Raw genomic sequence first — 17,692 nt, 5'->3', positions numbered from 1 at the left:
TTTGCACGATGAATTCTGCATATAAGTTAAATAAGCAGGAAGACTATATACAGCCTTGTCGTACTCCTTTCCCAATTTCGAACCAATCAGTTGCTCCATATCCAGTTCGCCTGGAGCTCCTTGAGAGGAAAGGCGGGCTACAAGCGTTCTAAGTTAACTACGTCGAGACGACGTTTGAACGTCACGTCGTAAGCAAGCGCGCCGTTCGGAGCGAGCCGCCAGGTGGCCCTGCAAGTAAAGCTTTCATAGAGCGATAGAGGGGAGGGGCGGCAGGCATCCAAGAGTGGGCGTGGCTTCTCCCCGCCCGCAGCCCCGCCCAACTCGGGCGTGACGCGCGCGCGCCTCCAGTGTCGAGCGGCCTCTCAGGTGAAGGGGGCGTGGCCTCCTCGAGTCGACTCCCTCGGCCGGTCGGCTGCGATTTTCTGCCCGGCTCCGGCGCGCGCGCCCGCCCGTCCTTCTTCCCCTCGCCTTCGCCCGCTGTTTGGGCTTCGCCGCTCCGTCCGCCGGGTCCCTTCGCCCCTTCGCAGCGCCATGGCAGAGCAGGAGAGCCTCGAGTTCGGCAAGGCGGACTTCGTGCTCCTCGACGCCGTCTCCATGCCCGAGTTCATGGCCAACCTTCGGCTGAGGTAAAAAGAAAGGAGTGGGGGGAGTGGGCGTGGCGTCGCGGGTCCCTCTCTCTCTCCCGGCGCCCCTCCCCATCGAATTTCCGAGGGAGGGGGGCAGGAGCAGAGATCTCTCTGACTGGTGGGTTGAGACGGGAGCGGGGAAGCAGGCAGGTGCTAAGGGTCGCGGTTTTTGCGCGGGATTCGAACTCAGCGCTCTCGAGCGGTCCATTAGCAGCGAGCGTTTCTCTCTCTCGCGCGTACCTGGGGCTCTTTTTTTACATCCTTGCGAGCCCTCGCTGCCCCGGAAAACCGCCCGGGCGTTGCTGCGGCTCCCCGGTGCGCGTGGGGTGGCTAAAGACCGAGAGCGAAAGAGAGGGCGGGTTGCCTCTGGGTCATATGGGCTGAGTTCGTGGGAAGAGGCAAGATTCCGAGCGGATTATTTCCTGGTTGGTTGGCAACTCCGTTTTCCTGGTCGCTGCCTGAAGTGCACCTGGTTGCAAAAGTTTCCTTCTGTGGATAGGCTCGTTTAATCTTAGCTGATAATGATTTGGGGGGGGGGGTATTTTTAAAATCCAGTCACTTAAATAGGAGCTCAGTCAAATTATTGCCAATAGTGGCCATAAGGAGGGTCTTAGTTTTCAAAGAATCATACATCAATGGTTTTGTCAGGGGGATGAGTTAGAGACCATATTCTTTTGGGGGAAGGTAGCTGTGGACCCTGGAAAAGACCCTGATGTTGGGAAAGATGGAGGGCACAAGGAGAAGGGGACGACAGAGGATGAGATGGTTGGACAGTGTTCTTGAAGCTACCAGCATGAGTTTGACCAAACTGCGGGAGGCAGTGGAAGACTGGCGTGCTCTGGTCCATGGGGTCACGAAGAGTCGGACACGACTAAACAACAACAAGCTGTGGAGCCACCTACCTGTGAAGGGGTGTGTGGGGAGGTCTGTCTGCCTCTCTTCCCTTCATTTGTTCATCCATGCATTCATTCTCTCCTTTCCACACTCATTCATTCAATCATTCTCTCTCACACCTGTTCACAGTACCCTTCTCTCACTTTTATTCTTCTATCCATTCATTATTTAGGGCTTTGCAGACCACACTGAAGGTGGTGGAGGACTGTAGGTGACCCTTGAGCTGTAGGTTGCCCCCTTGTGCTTTGTATTGTACATGTGTGGTCCTGCTAGGTCAAATCAAGGGTCTACCTAGGCTGACATCCTGCCTCATGCTCAATATCCATGCTCAACAGCAAAACTGAAGTAACTGCTTGAAATATCCCAAATATTGCCTTATGTTCAATATCCATCCTCAACAGCAAAACCAAAGTAACTGCTTGAAATATCCCAAAGGCATTTCATTTTATTTATCCAAGTATTTTGACCTTTCCCTGTCTTTCAGGGTAGATCTCCTCCCAAAGGAGAGCATAAAGAGATTTTTATCACCACTATTTCAACGTTCAGCAGTAAGCACTGTGATTTGAATGCCATGTTTGTAGTGCATCTTAATCATAGCATTGGTAAGGTGTTGTTAGTCAGGGATCCTACCATCATCACCGTGCCCACATTCCTAACCCTCCTATGAAATCCAGACCACAAAATGTTTCATAATCAGAGAACAGGTAAACTGCCTGTCTAAATATTGTCTAACATATGACCTAGCCTCCACTCCCCACATTGCAGAATGAAGTTCAAACAAACAATTAAATAAAGTTGGTAAAGTTGGGCTGAATGAAATGAAGCAACAGCATTAGGGTTCTCTTAGGTCAGGCATCCCTAACCTTCAGCCCTCCAGACGTTTATGACTACAATTCCCATCACCCCTGACCACTGGTCCTGTTAGCTAGGGATCATGGGAGTTGTAGGCCAAAACATCTGGAGGGCCGCAGGTTGGGAATGCCTGTCTTAGGTATCCCTCTGTCCCCATATTACCCAACCAGGATTGCATAGCAGCCTGTGAAAATAAAACAAAATACCAGCCATTGTTTTGGCAGCTCCCGCAAGTGAACAGAGAGGGAGAGACTGAGTATCTCTTTCTGATCTGTGTTGTTCACAGCAGTTGTGGCCAAAATCTGAGAGTATTTTGCTATCCTGTCCAGAATCTTCATCCAGGGAAAATGGTAGCTGAGTTGGGTTACCTGGCACATCTTGCTTTTCAGTAATGCAAAATATATGTTTAAAAACTGAATTATAATTGCTTCTTAGAAACAGCAGAATTGAATACGATGGTTAATTGCCAATTCCCTCCAGGGCTGCCATGTGTTGGCAATGTGATCATGAAACACCTGCCCTGCGGCTATTTCATAATCACTATGCCCGGGCAAACAGCTCTTTCAAGGAACAGAATAATGGCTGAAATTCTTGAAGGCAGAACAGGGAAAATAATTTGAAAGGGGGCAGGGGAGAGAATAAGGTAACATTTTCAGTCTTCTCTCCCCTCACCATCGTTCAGAAAGTAGCATTTATGTTTATGATCTTGAGAGTGCTTGTTTGAACCCTTCCATTTAATTGAATGGAACTTATTTTCAAATAAGTATGCTTAGGCTTGCTAAGTGGAGTATCAAAACTTTTTGCAAATATATATTCTCTTCCTTCATTGCAAATAAGTTGCATCTAGCTTTCTTGCAGTGAAACAGGCATCTCCTCTTCTAGATGTTTAGCTCAGTTGCAGCAGCTGGTCAGTGCCTATTTTTGTTGGTTTCGTGGCAAAATGGTATTCCATTTCTCTGGGCGGGTGTGTGGTCTGTGGCTGTAGACATGTCACTATATTTAAACACATTTGGCACATATGAGCATTTCTGGGTTGGCAAAGTTTATATTTCATGAAAACAGACATGCTGATCCTGGACATATCTTTATGGAACTTTGTTCAGTTGGTTTCAGTTCGGTTTATTTTTAAGTAAATATGCTTAGGACTTTAGCATAAGCCCTAATTCATCTAGGGATAAATTGTGCAATTTGGTTTGAAAGACATAGCTGATGAACAGGATTTATGGTCTCCTACTGAAGCCTCTCTCCCCTTGTGCGATCTAACATTCTTTTCCTATACACTGGATTAGTTGTCCTCCTTGTCTTCCAAATCTCTCTTGAAAATCCACTGCTTCCAGAAGTGTTTTCAGGATCACAAGAGTAGTCCTGCCTGTTCTTCCAGAAGCAAGAGAACTAGGTATCTAGAGTTGCCTAATGGAAGTTCCTTGAAAATCTGGGCTATGTCAGTTCCTGGATGAGATAATTTTTGGAAGTCATCATAGAGCTAGAAGGAGCCATATAGGAACCTCTCGTTGCAGGGAAGCCTCAATTAATTAATGGCTTTCCAGACTCTGCTTGAAGATCTTCAGCAAAGGAGAACCCCACCCCAAGTCTTTAATTCCATTGTCAAAATTGATATTATCATTAAGATTTTCCTAATGTTGAATCAAAATCTACCCTCCTGTAACTTAAACCCATTAGATCTAATCCTGCCCTCTGAAGCAGCATGTAGCAAGTCTTTGTTCTTTTCTTTAGTGACAGCTGTTTAGGTAATTGAAGTGTGCTGTCATCTCTCACATCCTACCCCATACATGGCCAAGATAAGCATACCCACTTCTTTTAGTCCAGGATTGGGGAACTTACAGTATTGCAGATATTGCTGGATCCCATATCCCATCACCCCTGGCCATTGGTCATGCTGACTGAGGTTGATGGGAGTTGGAATTCAACGATATCTAGAGGACCACAGGTTCCTCATTCATAGAATCATAGAACTGTAGAATTGGAAGGGACCCTGAGGATCATCTAGTCCAACCCCCTGCAATGCAGAAATATGCAGCTGTTCCATACGGGGATTGAACCTTCAACCTTGGCATTATCAGCACCACAATGTAACCAACTGTCCTGCTTTAACTTTTCCTCACAGGGCTTGTTTTCTATTGCCTTCCTCTGAACCAATACCGGATTGTTTATTTCCTCCTTTAAGTGCAACAGCCCAGAACAGGGCACAGTACTCCAGATGAATTAAGACTTCCGCATAAAATTGAACTATTGCTTTTTGAGTTGAAGAGTATGACTCTCCTGCAGCCTAAAATTCCCCTAGCCTTATTTGCAGCTGCCTCACACTGTTGACTCATTGGTATCTTGTGATTAGCTACAATCCTGAGATCATTTTCACATGTACTGCTGCCAAGTTGAGCATCTCCCATCCTATATCTGTGCAGACACGCCCCTTCCCAGATGCAGAACTTGGTATCCCACTCAGTTCTTTGTCCTTGCCAAACATGATAAGGATCCCTTCTGCTCCTTCATCTAAGTCATTAATGAAAATGTTGTTGAAGTATATGGGGCTCGGAGCAAAGCCCTGCTCCACTCTTGAGTACAATTTTTCAATTAGCTGTTAATCCAGCTGACAGCATTATTGTCTCGCCTGCATTTAACCAATTTGCTAGCCAAAATATGTTTAAGGACTTTGTCAAATGATTTGATGAAATCTAGATAAATTACATCCACAGAATTCCCACAGTTCACCAAGATCTACAATGGGAATAAAGAAGAAACGGGAGTTGTCTGATGGAGTGTTCTTCAGTAGAAGCCAGCATAAGATTGTCCCACCTTCTACTAATGATTACATTGTTATCAAGAATCTTACAAATGGGCTCCTTTAAAATCTGTTCTAGGATCTTACTGTGTCAAAGTTAGATTGGACCATGGTGCATCCAGTCCAACATTCTGCTTCCTGTAGTGGCCCATCTGAGAAGCCCATAAGTAAGACATGGTCAATAGCCCTTTCCTGTCACTTGCTGTTTAGGGAAGTTTTTAATATTTAATGCTGTACTGTTTTTAACATTTGATTGGGAGCCGCCCAGAGTGGCTGGGGAGACTCAGCCAGATGGGCGGGGTATAAATAAATAAATAAATAAATAATAATTATTGCTGGCAACTAGTATTTAGTGGCCTCTCAAACTGGAGGTAGTATGTAGTTGTCATGACTAGCAGCTATTGATAGACTTATTCTCCATTCTTCTGTGATGGCGAGTTCCATAAATTATACACTCTGTGAAGGAATATTCCCCCCCCCCCATCCTCTCACCTCAATTTCCTGTCGGTCAGCTTCATTGGATGACCTGAGTTCTGGTGGTTTAAGAGAAGTGTGGGGAATTATATCCATTTCCCCCAAAACATGTGTTTAGAGTGTCATCTTGGAGCGCCTTAGAGTTCAACATTCTACTTAGCAACAAAATTTTTGCCCTCCACAATGTAGGGCATCCCAGTTTACTCTGTTCATCATCTCTTGATCGTATTCTGTAATCAAGTGGTTTTCAAATCGGAAGTTCCCGGAGCAATGACGAGAGGAGCACAAAATTCCAGGGTGGAAGAAGCACTTGAAGCAGGCAGTACAGTGGTGCCCCGCAAGACGAATGCCTCGCAAGACGGAAAACCCGCTAGACGAAAGGGTTTTCCGTTTTGGAGGTGCTTCGCAAAACGAATTTGCTATGGGCTTGCTTCGCAAGACGAAAATGTCTTGCGATTCCTGGTTGTTTTTTTCCCCTCCCCCCCTTTTTCCCAAGCCCCTAAGCCGCTTATCAGCTGATCTAAGCCGCTAATAGCCTTTTAGCAGCTAATCCGCTAATCCCTTAAGCCTTTAATAGCCGCTAATAGCCTTTTAGCAGCTAATCCGCTAATCCCTTAACCCTTTAATAGCCGCTAATAGCCGCTAAACCGCTAATAGCGCTAATCCGCTAATGGGCTTGCTTCGCAAGACGAAGAGACTCGCGGAACGGATTCTTTTTGTCTTGCGAGGCACCACTGTATCTTCCTTTGCTCTATCCAAGATCTGGGTGAATCGTATGCCCCTTGGCAGAAGCCCCTCATTTCTTAGGGGTAACTGCTGGTTTATTTGTTATTTATTTATTACATTTATATACCACCATTCTCTGCCTAGGATCTCAAGGTGGTGCACATGCTTCTCCTCCCCATTCCATCCTCAAAACCTGTGAGGTAGGTTAGGCTACGAGATGCTGACTGGTCCAAGGTCACCCAGTGAGCTTCATGAGTGAGTGAGGATTTGAACCCTGCCTTCAGTGCCTTCTCAGTGAAGAGAGCTGCTGCTTTATTTATTTTTTGAACATATTTTTTGGTTTTTCAATTGATTTACAGCCATCCTTTTCATACACCTCAACACATACAATAAACATTTGAGATCTCTCAATATTACACCATCGAACATGTATGCGTAAACAAGAAAAGGAAAATAAAAACTATGTTACTTATCTACTCATTGTGTTTTTACATTGTTTGCACCGGACTTTCTTCCACCTCCATGGAATTCTATGTTGTATGCCTTCCCAGTTGTATCTAATCTTCTGTTTACCATCTTTTCCACAGTTTCTACTAGTTATCTTTACAAGAGTTATTCTAGCCCAGTCAAGATTTTTACATCAACGCAGTAATCTTTCAGAATTTTTTAAAAAATTACTCCAATTGTTGTTAAAGTTTTGGTACTCTCGGTCTTTTAATTACCCTGTCAGCTTGTCCATCTCTGCGTATTCCATCAGCTTCACTTGCCAGTCCCTCTTTGATGGAATTTGCTCTCGTTTCCAGTTTTGTGCTATCAATACTCTTGCTGCTATCAATACTCTTGGTGGTGGCGAACATCAATAATTTCTTCAAATCTTTGGGGATCTCATGCCCAATGATTCCTAAAAGGAAAGCTTCTGGCTTTGAGAGCTGCTGCTTTAGGCTTACATTTTGCTGAGCATGGTTTTAGGGATCTTGTACTTTTCCCTAAGTGTTGAGCTTAGTATCCCAATCTATAGGCCCTTGCAAGATTTTTACTCATCTTCATTAAGCACAACCAACCATTCTGGAAATCTTAAATTCTTTAAAGAAGTGCTCATTTCTTTGGGTTTAAATTCCTACCTTAGGGCTGGTTATACGTTCATCTCAAAAGCTGCAATGTCAAGTGATGACTTGGAGTCACAAGTAGAATTCTCACATAACTTTTTCTCATCAGTCACAATTTGACCATGGATGTCAATTTAAATGTTCAATAACTATGACTGCAGCATTTGGGGAAATAGAAAATGGTAACCAGCAGCTGTCATAAGTGGCTCTGCTGCTGCCACTGGTTGAATGGAAGCAAAATGTTTTTAAAACAATAGCTGAAAAGTTATTTTTTAAGAACTTGTCACTCAGCATTAATTTCTACCACAATACTGATTCCCCACTGGATTCTGGGACAATGTGTTTAAGAACTCTAAATATACCCTAGTAAAGCATATGTGCAATCATCTTAATACCAAAGCTAGAAACAAATATTTGGAACTGAATGTTTAAAATTTAAGATTTGGCTCTAAATTGTGCTGCAATCACTTCTTTATGAAGGGCACAGAGCATGGGAGTCTGAAACTGCACACTGTAGTGCTTTTATTTTTCTCCATAACTTATTGTAGATGAAAATATTTTCCTTCTGTTTGCATCTAAAAACATTTAGGAAGTAAATGCTACTTTTGATGACCAGCTATATTACTAGTGAGAAAATATATGTGGTGCTGATATTCTTTTAACTTGCCCTTGGAGTGGTAGCTGTTAAGCTTTCTGAATGCTGCTTTGTGCTGGTGACGGGAGAGATTTCTGTAGCAGGAAGGGAATTCACATTATTATTATTATTGCCAATGAAAAACCAAACTCACCACAAGAATGTCCCTATATCCCCTTGTAATTCCAAACATATTACTCCTTTTGCAAAAGCATGAGCAAATAAGGCAGGGAGGCTTCCTAAAATTGGCTTTCTGGTTAGACAAACAATTTGTGGACTATATGCTAGAAAAAGAAGAGTGTGAAAGCAGGTCTCATTTTACAGGGTAAACCAAACAGACTCGTTTGTGAGTGTGCTGTGCTTATTTTTGTCTCATAACTTCCTGTAACAACGCTGGATAGGAATCTGATCGAAAGGAGGTGATGTGGAGATCAGAGAGCCCTAGCTTACTTTAGCCACAAATCTTCTATAAACCCCTGTGAAAAAATAATGCCCGTTTCCTAGGGTAGTAGTATATCCACTAGACCAATTAGCTAAGTAGATCAGACTCCCTGTTTTTCAAAAGCCAAGCCATGGACCCCCTACTTTTGAAAACATTGATCTCTATGGTAGTTTTTGTCATGTAAATGGTGCTGTGGACTCCCTGGGGTCCAGGGACCATGACATTAGACCGTATGATTGTAACAATAGCTAGTAATGGTTCCTCTACACATCTCGACTGAACTAAAACCCTGCATTTTACTATCAAAATGAACTTTCTGCATGCACTTGTCATGTATATCCACATTTGCATGCTGATCAGCTTAGAAAATGGCAGTTATAGAATTAATGCTACATGATGAGCATTGAAATCAGCAATCAGATGAATGAGCACAAACAATCTAAAGTTGTATCTAGACAAAAAATTGCTGCTTCTGCGATAGGTTTTTCTGTGTTTGGGGCTATGATTCTCTGTCAGAATAGATGCAGAGTTTGGGAGTCCTGTCCAACCCTACTTTTTTATAAGCAGGTTCCTGTTGTGTTCGGCAGTGTGATTTATCAGCCTCTATTCCTTTAGAGATGAGGGGTCTTGCCACATTGACTTTTGCATTTTAAATCTTTGTCCTTGACTACTATATCACTCTGTGTGGGTCTATTCTTGAAGGCAACATAGAAACTTCAGAAAATGCCAAATGCCACTGTGAGTTTCCTTATGCTGGTGCTAATCTTTAGAGGCTTTCAGAGGGCCTTTTTGGTAGTTGCGCCCATTCTGTGGAATGCCTTTTCATCAGATGTTAAGGAAATGAGTAATTATATAACATTTAGGAAACATCTGAAGGCAGCCCTGTGTAGGGAAGCTTTTAAAGTTTTTATGTTTTGCTATGTTTTTATACGTGCTGGAAGCTGCCCAGAGTGGCTGGGGCAGCCCATTCAGATGGGCGGGGTATACCTCTGCAACCAACTCTTCCTCTATCAACCCTATGACAACTTTGGTCATCTAGTTGTATAATAGCTCCCTGTGAGAATTGGCAAAGTAAAACACTGGAAAAGGGGAGCAGGCTAAGTTCTGTCTTGCACAAAAAGAAGAAAATTGAAGATTGGAAAAAAATTAAAGTATATTTACAGAAATATTGTAAAATTAATGAATGTTAGAAGGATGCTAGAAAGAAGTTATATGGCTTTAGGAGAAATGTTATTAAGAATTAAGCAAGAATGGATTGACTATGGGTTAAGGTGCAAAATTTAAGACTAAATTGCGTTAAGATAAATTATGGAACTAAATTTGAGAAAAAGGGAAAGGACTTGCTGAAACAATTAATTGTACTAGAATACAAAAAGGGAGGTGTGAGGAAGTCAAGGAAATAAGCAAATGAAAATTAAGGATATGAAAATATTGGTGTGTTTTTTTCTTTTTTAAATGTTTTTGCTTTTTAAATGTTCTTGTTTTTGCTTTTTTGTGTTTTGATGTTTATCTACTTTGAAGTTTTGTAACCTTTTATTGTTCGTTTTTCTTTTCTTTATATTTGTTAAACCCTAATAAATATTTTATAAAAGAAGAAGAAGAAGAAAATGGTGTGTTTGTATGTTTCCCCTCATATCTCGGATTCTATAAATTCTAGAACCTACTCTTTTTTTAAAGAAATGAAAGCTTAGGTGGGGCGATCCCTCCCTTGCTCTCCTTGTCTGGTGCCATGAGGTAAGAACTTTTTCAGGTAGAAAGAGGGCCTTTACATCAGCTCTCCAACCCCTCATATCTTCAGCACACTCTCCTTATTGGCTTTTAGAAAGCGTTTCAAGTGGTATGTTTTGTTTGGCCTCTCGCATGGTTGGCTAATCTGAATCTCTTCCACATTTTCATATTGCGTTTTAATCTGCTTTCATAACTGTTATAGGCAGTGTTGAGCTTCAGAAAAGCAGCTCTCTTCTCCACTCCTTCCCTTTCCCTCAAATTCACTGGCCAAATCCGACTCCAGTCAAGTAGCGGAGGTTAGACAATCAAATTATTCCTACAGTATCAGAAGCCTATAGTGCTCTGGCATCTATGAGGAGACAGCTCATATTGGGAATTACATTGACATGACCATTGTGCTTGGGCAGAAAATTTACTTCTCCCCCTACCCCTCCAATGTTGCCCTGTTTATTATTACAGGCAGTGACCGTTTTAGGTGCTTCTGATATGTGCGCAAACTTCTCATGCATGTACACCAAACCCGGAAGTGATCCGAAAACATTGCAAAAAGGGGCGAGGACGGAATGGGGTGTTTGCAGCTGCAACTCTTCTGTCATTCTCCCCCCCCCCCCCATTTATTTCTCATCTTGGGGTGGGGGTTTGTGGTGCTGCAGAGGAGAATTGACACCTGTCATGTGTCTCCCCCCCACATCTCCCTCAATTAATCCCAGGGTTTTCAAGAAGAGTAATAAATTGATGTAGGATACAATAAATAGCAGCCTTGTTTCCAGATAATTTAAGAAATGCCTAACAGGTATTTTAGAATCTATCTAACATGAATGCCTTGCATGTGAAACTATTTGACTCGCATTCATGTTAGGGATATATTACAAGGCTTCCATAGTAACTGTGCCTCATTGGATACCATAATGTTGAGTCATGGATGATTCTCTTCTAGGGGATTTTCTTCCTATCAGAAAGGTAGCATCATCCTTCACTGAGAGGCTTTTTTGAGATTGTGACATCCTTGGCATGTAGCAGTATTGGATTGCTGTATGTGTGAAACTGTAGCACTGTATACATTCTCTGTTAATGTACTTCTGCGTGCAATCCCTTTGCTCACATTGGTTCCACTATGAAGAAGTGTGCATGCACACGAAAGCTTATACTGTACACAGAACAAATTTAGTTGGTCTCTAAGGTGCTACTGGATATTTTATTTATTTATTTATTTATTTATTTATTCCGACTGCGTCAGACCAACACAGCTACCTACCTGAATCTATGAAATTCTTGTTATGCATGAATCAGAGTTCAAGCTTGTGGAGCTCTGATTAAAGTTAATGAAGCTGAGATGCAAAAGAAAGAGTTAATGGCACAGAGACTTCCATTCTGCTGGTATGCTGGGTTCACGCCCTTGCTTTGTTTGTCTAGTCTCCCTTGATAACCAATTAGGAGTTTCACACATTCAGGTTACCTTGGATCACTGCCTTGCAAACCTCTCAACAAGAGCATTGATATTCCTGAAACTAAGCCTTGCCTTAAATTCATGTTGTTTAAACATGTAGGATCGCTATAATTGGCACCATGAGCGGGCACATAGAATAAATGCATTGCTTTATTATTACTGTATAACTTGTTGGCCCCTATGACACTTCAGCTAAGGAGTTTTAAGATAGTAGCACAATATAAAAAGAGCCCTGGTGGGGTCAGATCAAGGATTAATTCTGTTTCCAGCAGTTGTCTGCCAGATGACAATGAGAATCTTGTAAGAAGGCATTAAGACAGTAACAATCTCCCATCATAGTTTTACAGTTATTATGCTTTTGAATTATGGTGCTGGAGGAGACTCTTGAGAGTCCCATGGACTGCAAGAAGATCAAACCTATCCATTCTGAAGGAAATCAGCCCAGAGTGCTCACTGGAAGGACAGATCCTGAAGCTGAGGCTCCAATACTTTGGCCACCTCATGAGAAGAGAAGACTCCCTGATGTTGGGAAAGATGGAGGGCACAAGGAGAAGGGGACGACAGAGGGCGAGATGGTTGGATAGTGTTCTCGAAGCTACCAGCATGAGTTTGACCAAACTGCGGGAGGCAATGGAAGACAGGAGTGCCTGGTGTGCTCTGGTCCAGGGGGTCACGAAGAGTCGGAAACAACTAAACAACAACAACAACAATTTGTCTTTTCGTATAGCTCTGAAGCTTAGAACATTGTTTCCTTTTTTACAGATTGGGCCCTGAAGGGGACAAAGGAGGACTGGCCTAAAGCCACCCCTGCTAATTCATGGCTATTTAAAGTTCTTTCAGCCTTGAAAAACAGACTACTAATTTATTTACGTGCGCCCCTGGGGTGCCTGCTAATAGAGCCTCATATCCAAAGGGATTTGCTGCTCTTTCTTCCTCAAATCCCAAAGAGACCCACTTACTCGCTTAGCGTATGGAATCAAGTCTGCAACTATACAAGGCAAAGCAGCTAGGTGTTGCTGTCTTCCAAGTTCTTCATACATATCCTGCTTACCTCCTGGCTTTTGCTACTCCTGAGTTAAAATACCTGTGCCATCAAGGAATTCTGCATATATAGCTGTAGGAGGGAACTTTTTTTTATGAAACCCAGCAGGCAGAAAAATGATTTTCCTTCAGTTGGATTGTTGTGTGGAGGGTTCAGAAGTGGCCACGTGAGTAGCTTATACATCTGAATGGTGACATGGGCAAATCTGAGATAGCTCTTTGCTTACATTTAAACCAGAGGTGGGAAACCTGTGACCTGTGGACTATAGCTCCCATAATCCCTGACCACAGGCAATTCTCACTGATGGAAGATGCAAGCCATTGGGAGGGCCACAAGTTTCCCGTCCCTCATTTAAGTCATTCTGTTGATAGAACTGATGAGTTAAATAATGACTTTTAGTCTAAAATGCTATCCAGTCCCTGTTTCACTGCTACAGTAACCTAGAGAGGAAAACAAAACAAGGGTGGAATCTACACACATATAAAAAATGCGGTGAAAATGCTTTGTTAGAAAACATTTTGAAAACTCTATTGATTTTGCCATAGCTCACCATCGCCATCTAGTGTCACATTTGTATGTTGCACTTTACAACACATTAAAAACGTTTTATTTACAGTTGTATAGCTGAGTCTAAGGTAAAGAAAAACATTTGTTGCTTAATAGTAGGACCTGTTCCTGGTTCCAAAAGAGGTGATGCTTGTCATCCTTATTATCTAACTAATTAATCTGCTTCCTTGACTTCTATTGCTGTTGTTGAACCTTTTACGAGTAGCCTTTGTAAGAGCATGAGTAGGGAAGCATCTTGGGTTGGTTGCTACATAACCATAGCATGCAGTTGCTTGCCATGTCACTTTAGACAGATCCTTGTAATAAAGAGTAATAATTAACCTTTGGAGCAGTTAAACAACTTTGAATGGCAATAAATCCTTGTTACAAGTGCGTGTATCTTGGGGAAGGTGCTCCGTGGAGCTCATTCAATGTGAGCAGCAAGCTGTGGCTCTTTGTTGTTCTTTAAAAGGTCCTGCTATTTTTTGATAGTCCTAAGTATCTGTCTGAAAATCAAATTCCATCCAGGAAATGGCTTTTTAAATGTGTCTGGATCCCATGAGGTGGGACAAACAGTTGCTACTGGAAGACGGCTTAGAGGCAGAGTCCATTATTCACCCCACCCACGTATAGCTTGAAGATAGTAGAATAAGCTGTTTTTGCATGCTGTGTGCCAATTGTCAGTGCTGGCAGTTGCTGCAGCAACCCCTTGTTTGGATTTTTGTAGCTTATTGCTTCCTCCTTTTTACTCCCGGATGTGTCCATTCTCTCTTTGTGCAGTGCATTTTCTCTAGGGCACCCTAACTGGTGTTGCCTATGCTCTGAGAACCTCTAGACTAGATTACTGCAATACATTATACATAGGGCTGCCTCTGAAGAAGGTTTGGAAACCTCAACTGGTGCAGAATTTGGTGGCTAGGTTGCTCACCAGGGCAAGAGAGTTTGAGCATATTACACTGATCTGCACTGGCTGTCAATTAGTTTGTGGACCTAATTCAGACTGCTGGTTCTGACCTATAAAACCTTAAATGACTCAAGATTGCAAGACCTCAAGGACCGCCTCTCCATATGAACCTACCCAGACCCTGTGATCATCCTCTGAGGCCCTTCTTTGTGTACCACCTCCATGAGAGGTCAGGAGGGTCAGTGGCGTAGCGTGGGTTGTCAGCACCTGGGGCAAGGCAAGTAATTTGTGCCCCCTAACCCGGGGCAAGGCAAGTAATTTGCGCCCCCCCCGCTGCACTGTCCCTCCCCCAGATAGTCCCTTGCTCTCTCTCCGCACCGCACCACACGCCTGGCACCCTCCCCTCCACAGTGGGCGGCGACCCGGCGGCTCGGATCGGATTCGCACAGCCAGCACTGCAGTGAGAGTGAGTGAGCCAGGTAGGGGCAGAGAGCTGCGAGTGCGAGCGCCCCCCCCCCCCAGATGTTGCGCCCGGTGCGGCCGGCCCCCCCTGCACCCCCCACGCTACGCCACTGAGGAGGGTAGCAACACGAGAACGGGCCTTTTCTGCAGTAGCTCCCCGTTTGTGGAATTCTCTCTCCAGGGTTCAGCTGGAAAACTGTACTTGCTCTGCAACTTTTACTAACATTAAAGGGTATGGTTCTAGGTAGGAGGACATATTTCACCCAATCTACTGTGTGTTTTGGAAAGTGGTTTGTCTGTCCGTTTGCTTGTTTATCCTCTGTGGTTTGGACACCTCTCAAGATTATCATTGCCAAATTCTGCATGAGGGTTCCTAAGGGGGGGGGGGGGAGGCTTTGTTAATGTTTAGACACCAGCTGCCATTTGACTCAAAATGCTGGACCAAAATGTGACTTTGGCATAAGTTCATCTGATTTTTGGCATAATGGGTCCAAACTCATAAACTACACTATCCATTTATTTAAGAAACCAGAGTAGTCGTGATGTCCAGTACCACACTACTCTGACACATTTGCAGTCACATCTTTTGATGTCTGTAAGCATTCTTCTGTTGTCTATTCATATGTATGCAGGACAGGTGGTATAAATAGATTTTTAAAAGTACATCACATCTGGTTGGCTTTAGCTTCAACATTTGTCTTACATTTCGGTCATGAGCCTAAATGGATGATCGACACTGTCCTTACCATTAAACCAAACAAGCACAACTCTTGTTTATGCTGGCAAAGAGAACCACAGGCTAAATATGACTTGTTTCACTGGGCAGCATGAAACCTTGTTCTGCCACATCTGTTAAATAGGAAAACAGGTAGCTCCTGATAAATGATAGGCAAGATAAATATGTATTAAGCGAATTTGTATCTGTAGGGAACTGCTTTCTGATTCAGGTGTGTTCTCTGCAACTTATGTGCGAGAGAATAACTTTTGCTATGCAAACACTGAATTCAGCAATGTGCGAAATTTAGCTTTAGCTTGGCACACTTTCTCCTATTACAGGAACAAATGGGCAGCAATGGGAAAGTAGGATCATGAGGGAGGTGCTTGTCAATGATAAAACTTTTGAATTGGTCACAATTGTGACTTTCAGAAATATGCAAATATCCCTGCAGTGCTCACTGAAGTTCAGCTGAGAGTTTTTCCTTACTTTTTTAAAAAAAATAATAATCTGGGTTGGTGCCCAAAAATCACTGAAATCGGTTGGCTAGAGAGCTCCAAGTTTGCAGCTATTTTTACTGCTTGCTGTTGGCTGCTTGTTTCCTCCAGAGAACTACAAAGACGATTTGTTCTTTTCAAGTCCTTCTTTATTATGATTATGAATTGTCCAGTGCCAACTGTGAAGGAGGAAATACCGAATAACCCACTGTAGCACTGCAAATGTGCTGTCTGGAACAAAGACTATCCAGCAAATATTTATTGCTGTTTCAGGCTTTGCTGCATGACGATGTGACCTTAATGTTGGTGTTTTCTAGATAAATAAATGTGATTTTTGTTTGTTCGTTAAATCACTTCTCTAGCAATAGAATGGAAAAACTCAAAGCTTATCTAATATTTATTGTTGACATACCTCGTGGACCACCTCTCCCCATATTAACCGATCCAACCCACACCCAGCGATCATAATCTGAGGCCTTTCTTCATGTGCCTCCTTCATGAGAGGTCTAGAGGGTGGCAACATGAGAATGGACCTTTTCTGTGATGACTCCTCATTTGTGGAATGCTTTCCCCAGGGAGGGTTACCTGGCATCTGCGTTGCATATCTTCATGCACCAAGCAAAAACATTCCTCTTCTCTAGGCCTTTGGCTAAATAAACAATCTATGGCCTTTTAAACTGTGTTTGGGGGTGTTTATTGTTTTGTTTGCTGTTATGTTATGTATTTTTGTGTTTTCATTCTGTAAACCGTCCTGAGATCCTCAGATGAAGGAAGCTATATACATTTAATATAAAGAATAATATAAAGAATAAGACTATAAATTGCCCAACTATAATACATTGCCCAAACAAATTCCTGATATTTACCGTATTTTTTGCTCTATAAGACTCACTTTTTCCCTCCTAAAAAGTAAGGGGAAATGTGTGTGTGTGTCTTATGGAGCGAATGCAGGCTGCGCAGCTATCCCAGAAGCCAGAACAGCAAGAGGGATTGCTGCTTTCACTGCGCAGCGATCCCTCTTGCTGTTCTGGCTTCTGAGATTCAGAATTTCCCCCCCCTTGTTTTCCTCCTCCAAAAACTAGGTGCGTCTTGTGGTCTGGTGCGTCTTATAGAGCGAAAAATACGGTAAATTTGTTTCATGACCCTCCTTTTGTATTCTCTCAGTATTCTCACAGTGAAATAATCTCCTGAACTGCAGCTACCTGAAATCCAGGTCGTAGGGCCTGCAAGCTAGATTCCAGGGAACTGTAGTTCAAGGAGTTATGTAGGCAGTGGAACTGATGAACCATGGAACTACCTACAGAACATTATTGGCATGGGTAGCTTATTTCAGACAGACATTGTGCCGTTTCCATATACTATGTAAGAATCTGCTTATTACATCATTATTTCTGTTCTTCTTGCCATTCTATCATGTTGGCTGCAAAGGGCATGCTTGGCCTGTGTGTGGAGTATGAAGAAAAGAGCAGGGTCAGCATTGCTATATGGATCTGGATTTCTAAACTGTACCTGTTTAGACAAAATAAGACAGAATCCTTTATCATCAGTCTGAATTTATTGCAACCTGATTTTTAAGGCAATAGCCTCCTTCGCTGCATGCATAAGACTGTAGTGATCTGCAACCAGTATTAAAATTGTTTGCATGTTCTTTTTAGACAGGGTCAGCTGCTGTCTAAATCCCCGGTGCAAATTAAAGTCACTGGCTTGCAGCTTAAATAAAATATGTGCCCCTGCTTATGAAAGTTGTGAGTGTTCACCATTTCATCAGATCCTGAAAATTACATCAAATGTTCTCCA

The 17,692-nt window shown here is 42.9% G+C and overlaps 1 protein-coding gene across 4 annotated transcripts in view; it reads left to right on the top strand.

Annotated features, from left to right (window-relative positions):
- The first annotated feature begins 323 nt into the window (after positions 1 to 323).
- MYO1D (myosin ID) overlaps positions 324 to 17,692 on the top strand; it is a 185,572-nt gene continuing 168,203 nt past the window's right edge. For 2 of the 4 annotated variants that reach the window (XR_014503947.1, XR_014503948.1), the window contains exon 1: positions 328 to 626. Coding sequence is in view for 2 of the 4 variants with exons in the window: in XM_083407518.1 (XP_083263644.1) it covers positions 532 to 626 (95 nt within the window). In the remaining 2 variants the exon portion in view is untranslated. Of the gene's footprint in view, positions 627 to 17,692 lie in introns of all 4 variants that reach the window. The other 2 variants (XM_083407518.1, XM_083407519.1) reach the window with 2 other exon arrangements.

The sequence above is a fragment of the Podarcis tiliguerta genome (assembly GCF_965153285.1).
Source record: "Podarcis tiliguerta genome assembly, chromosome: 13".
Classification (NCBI taxonomy): domain Eukaryota; kingdom Metazoa; phylum Chordata; class Lepidosauria; order Squamata; family Lacertidae; genus Podarcis; species Podarcis tiliguerta.
Note: the sequence above shows the minus strand (reverse complement) of the source record. Positions and strands in the feature narration are given on the sequence as shown.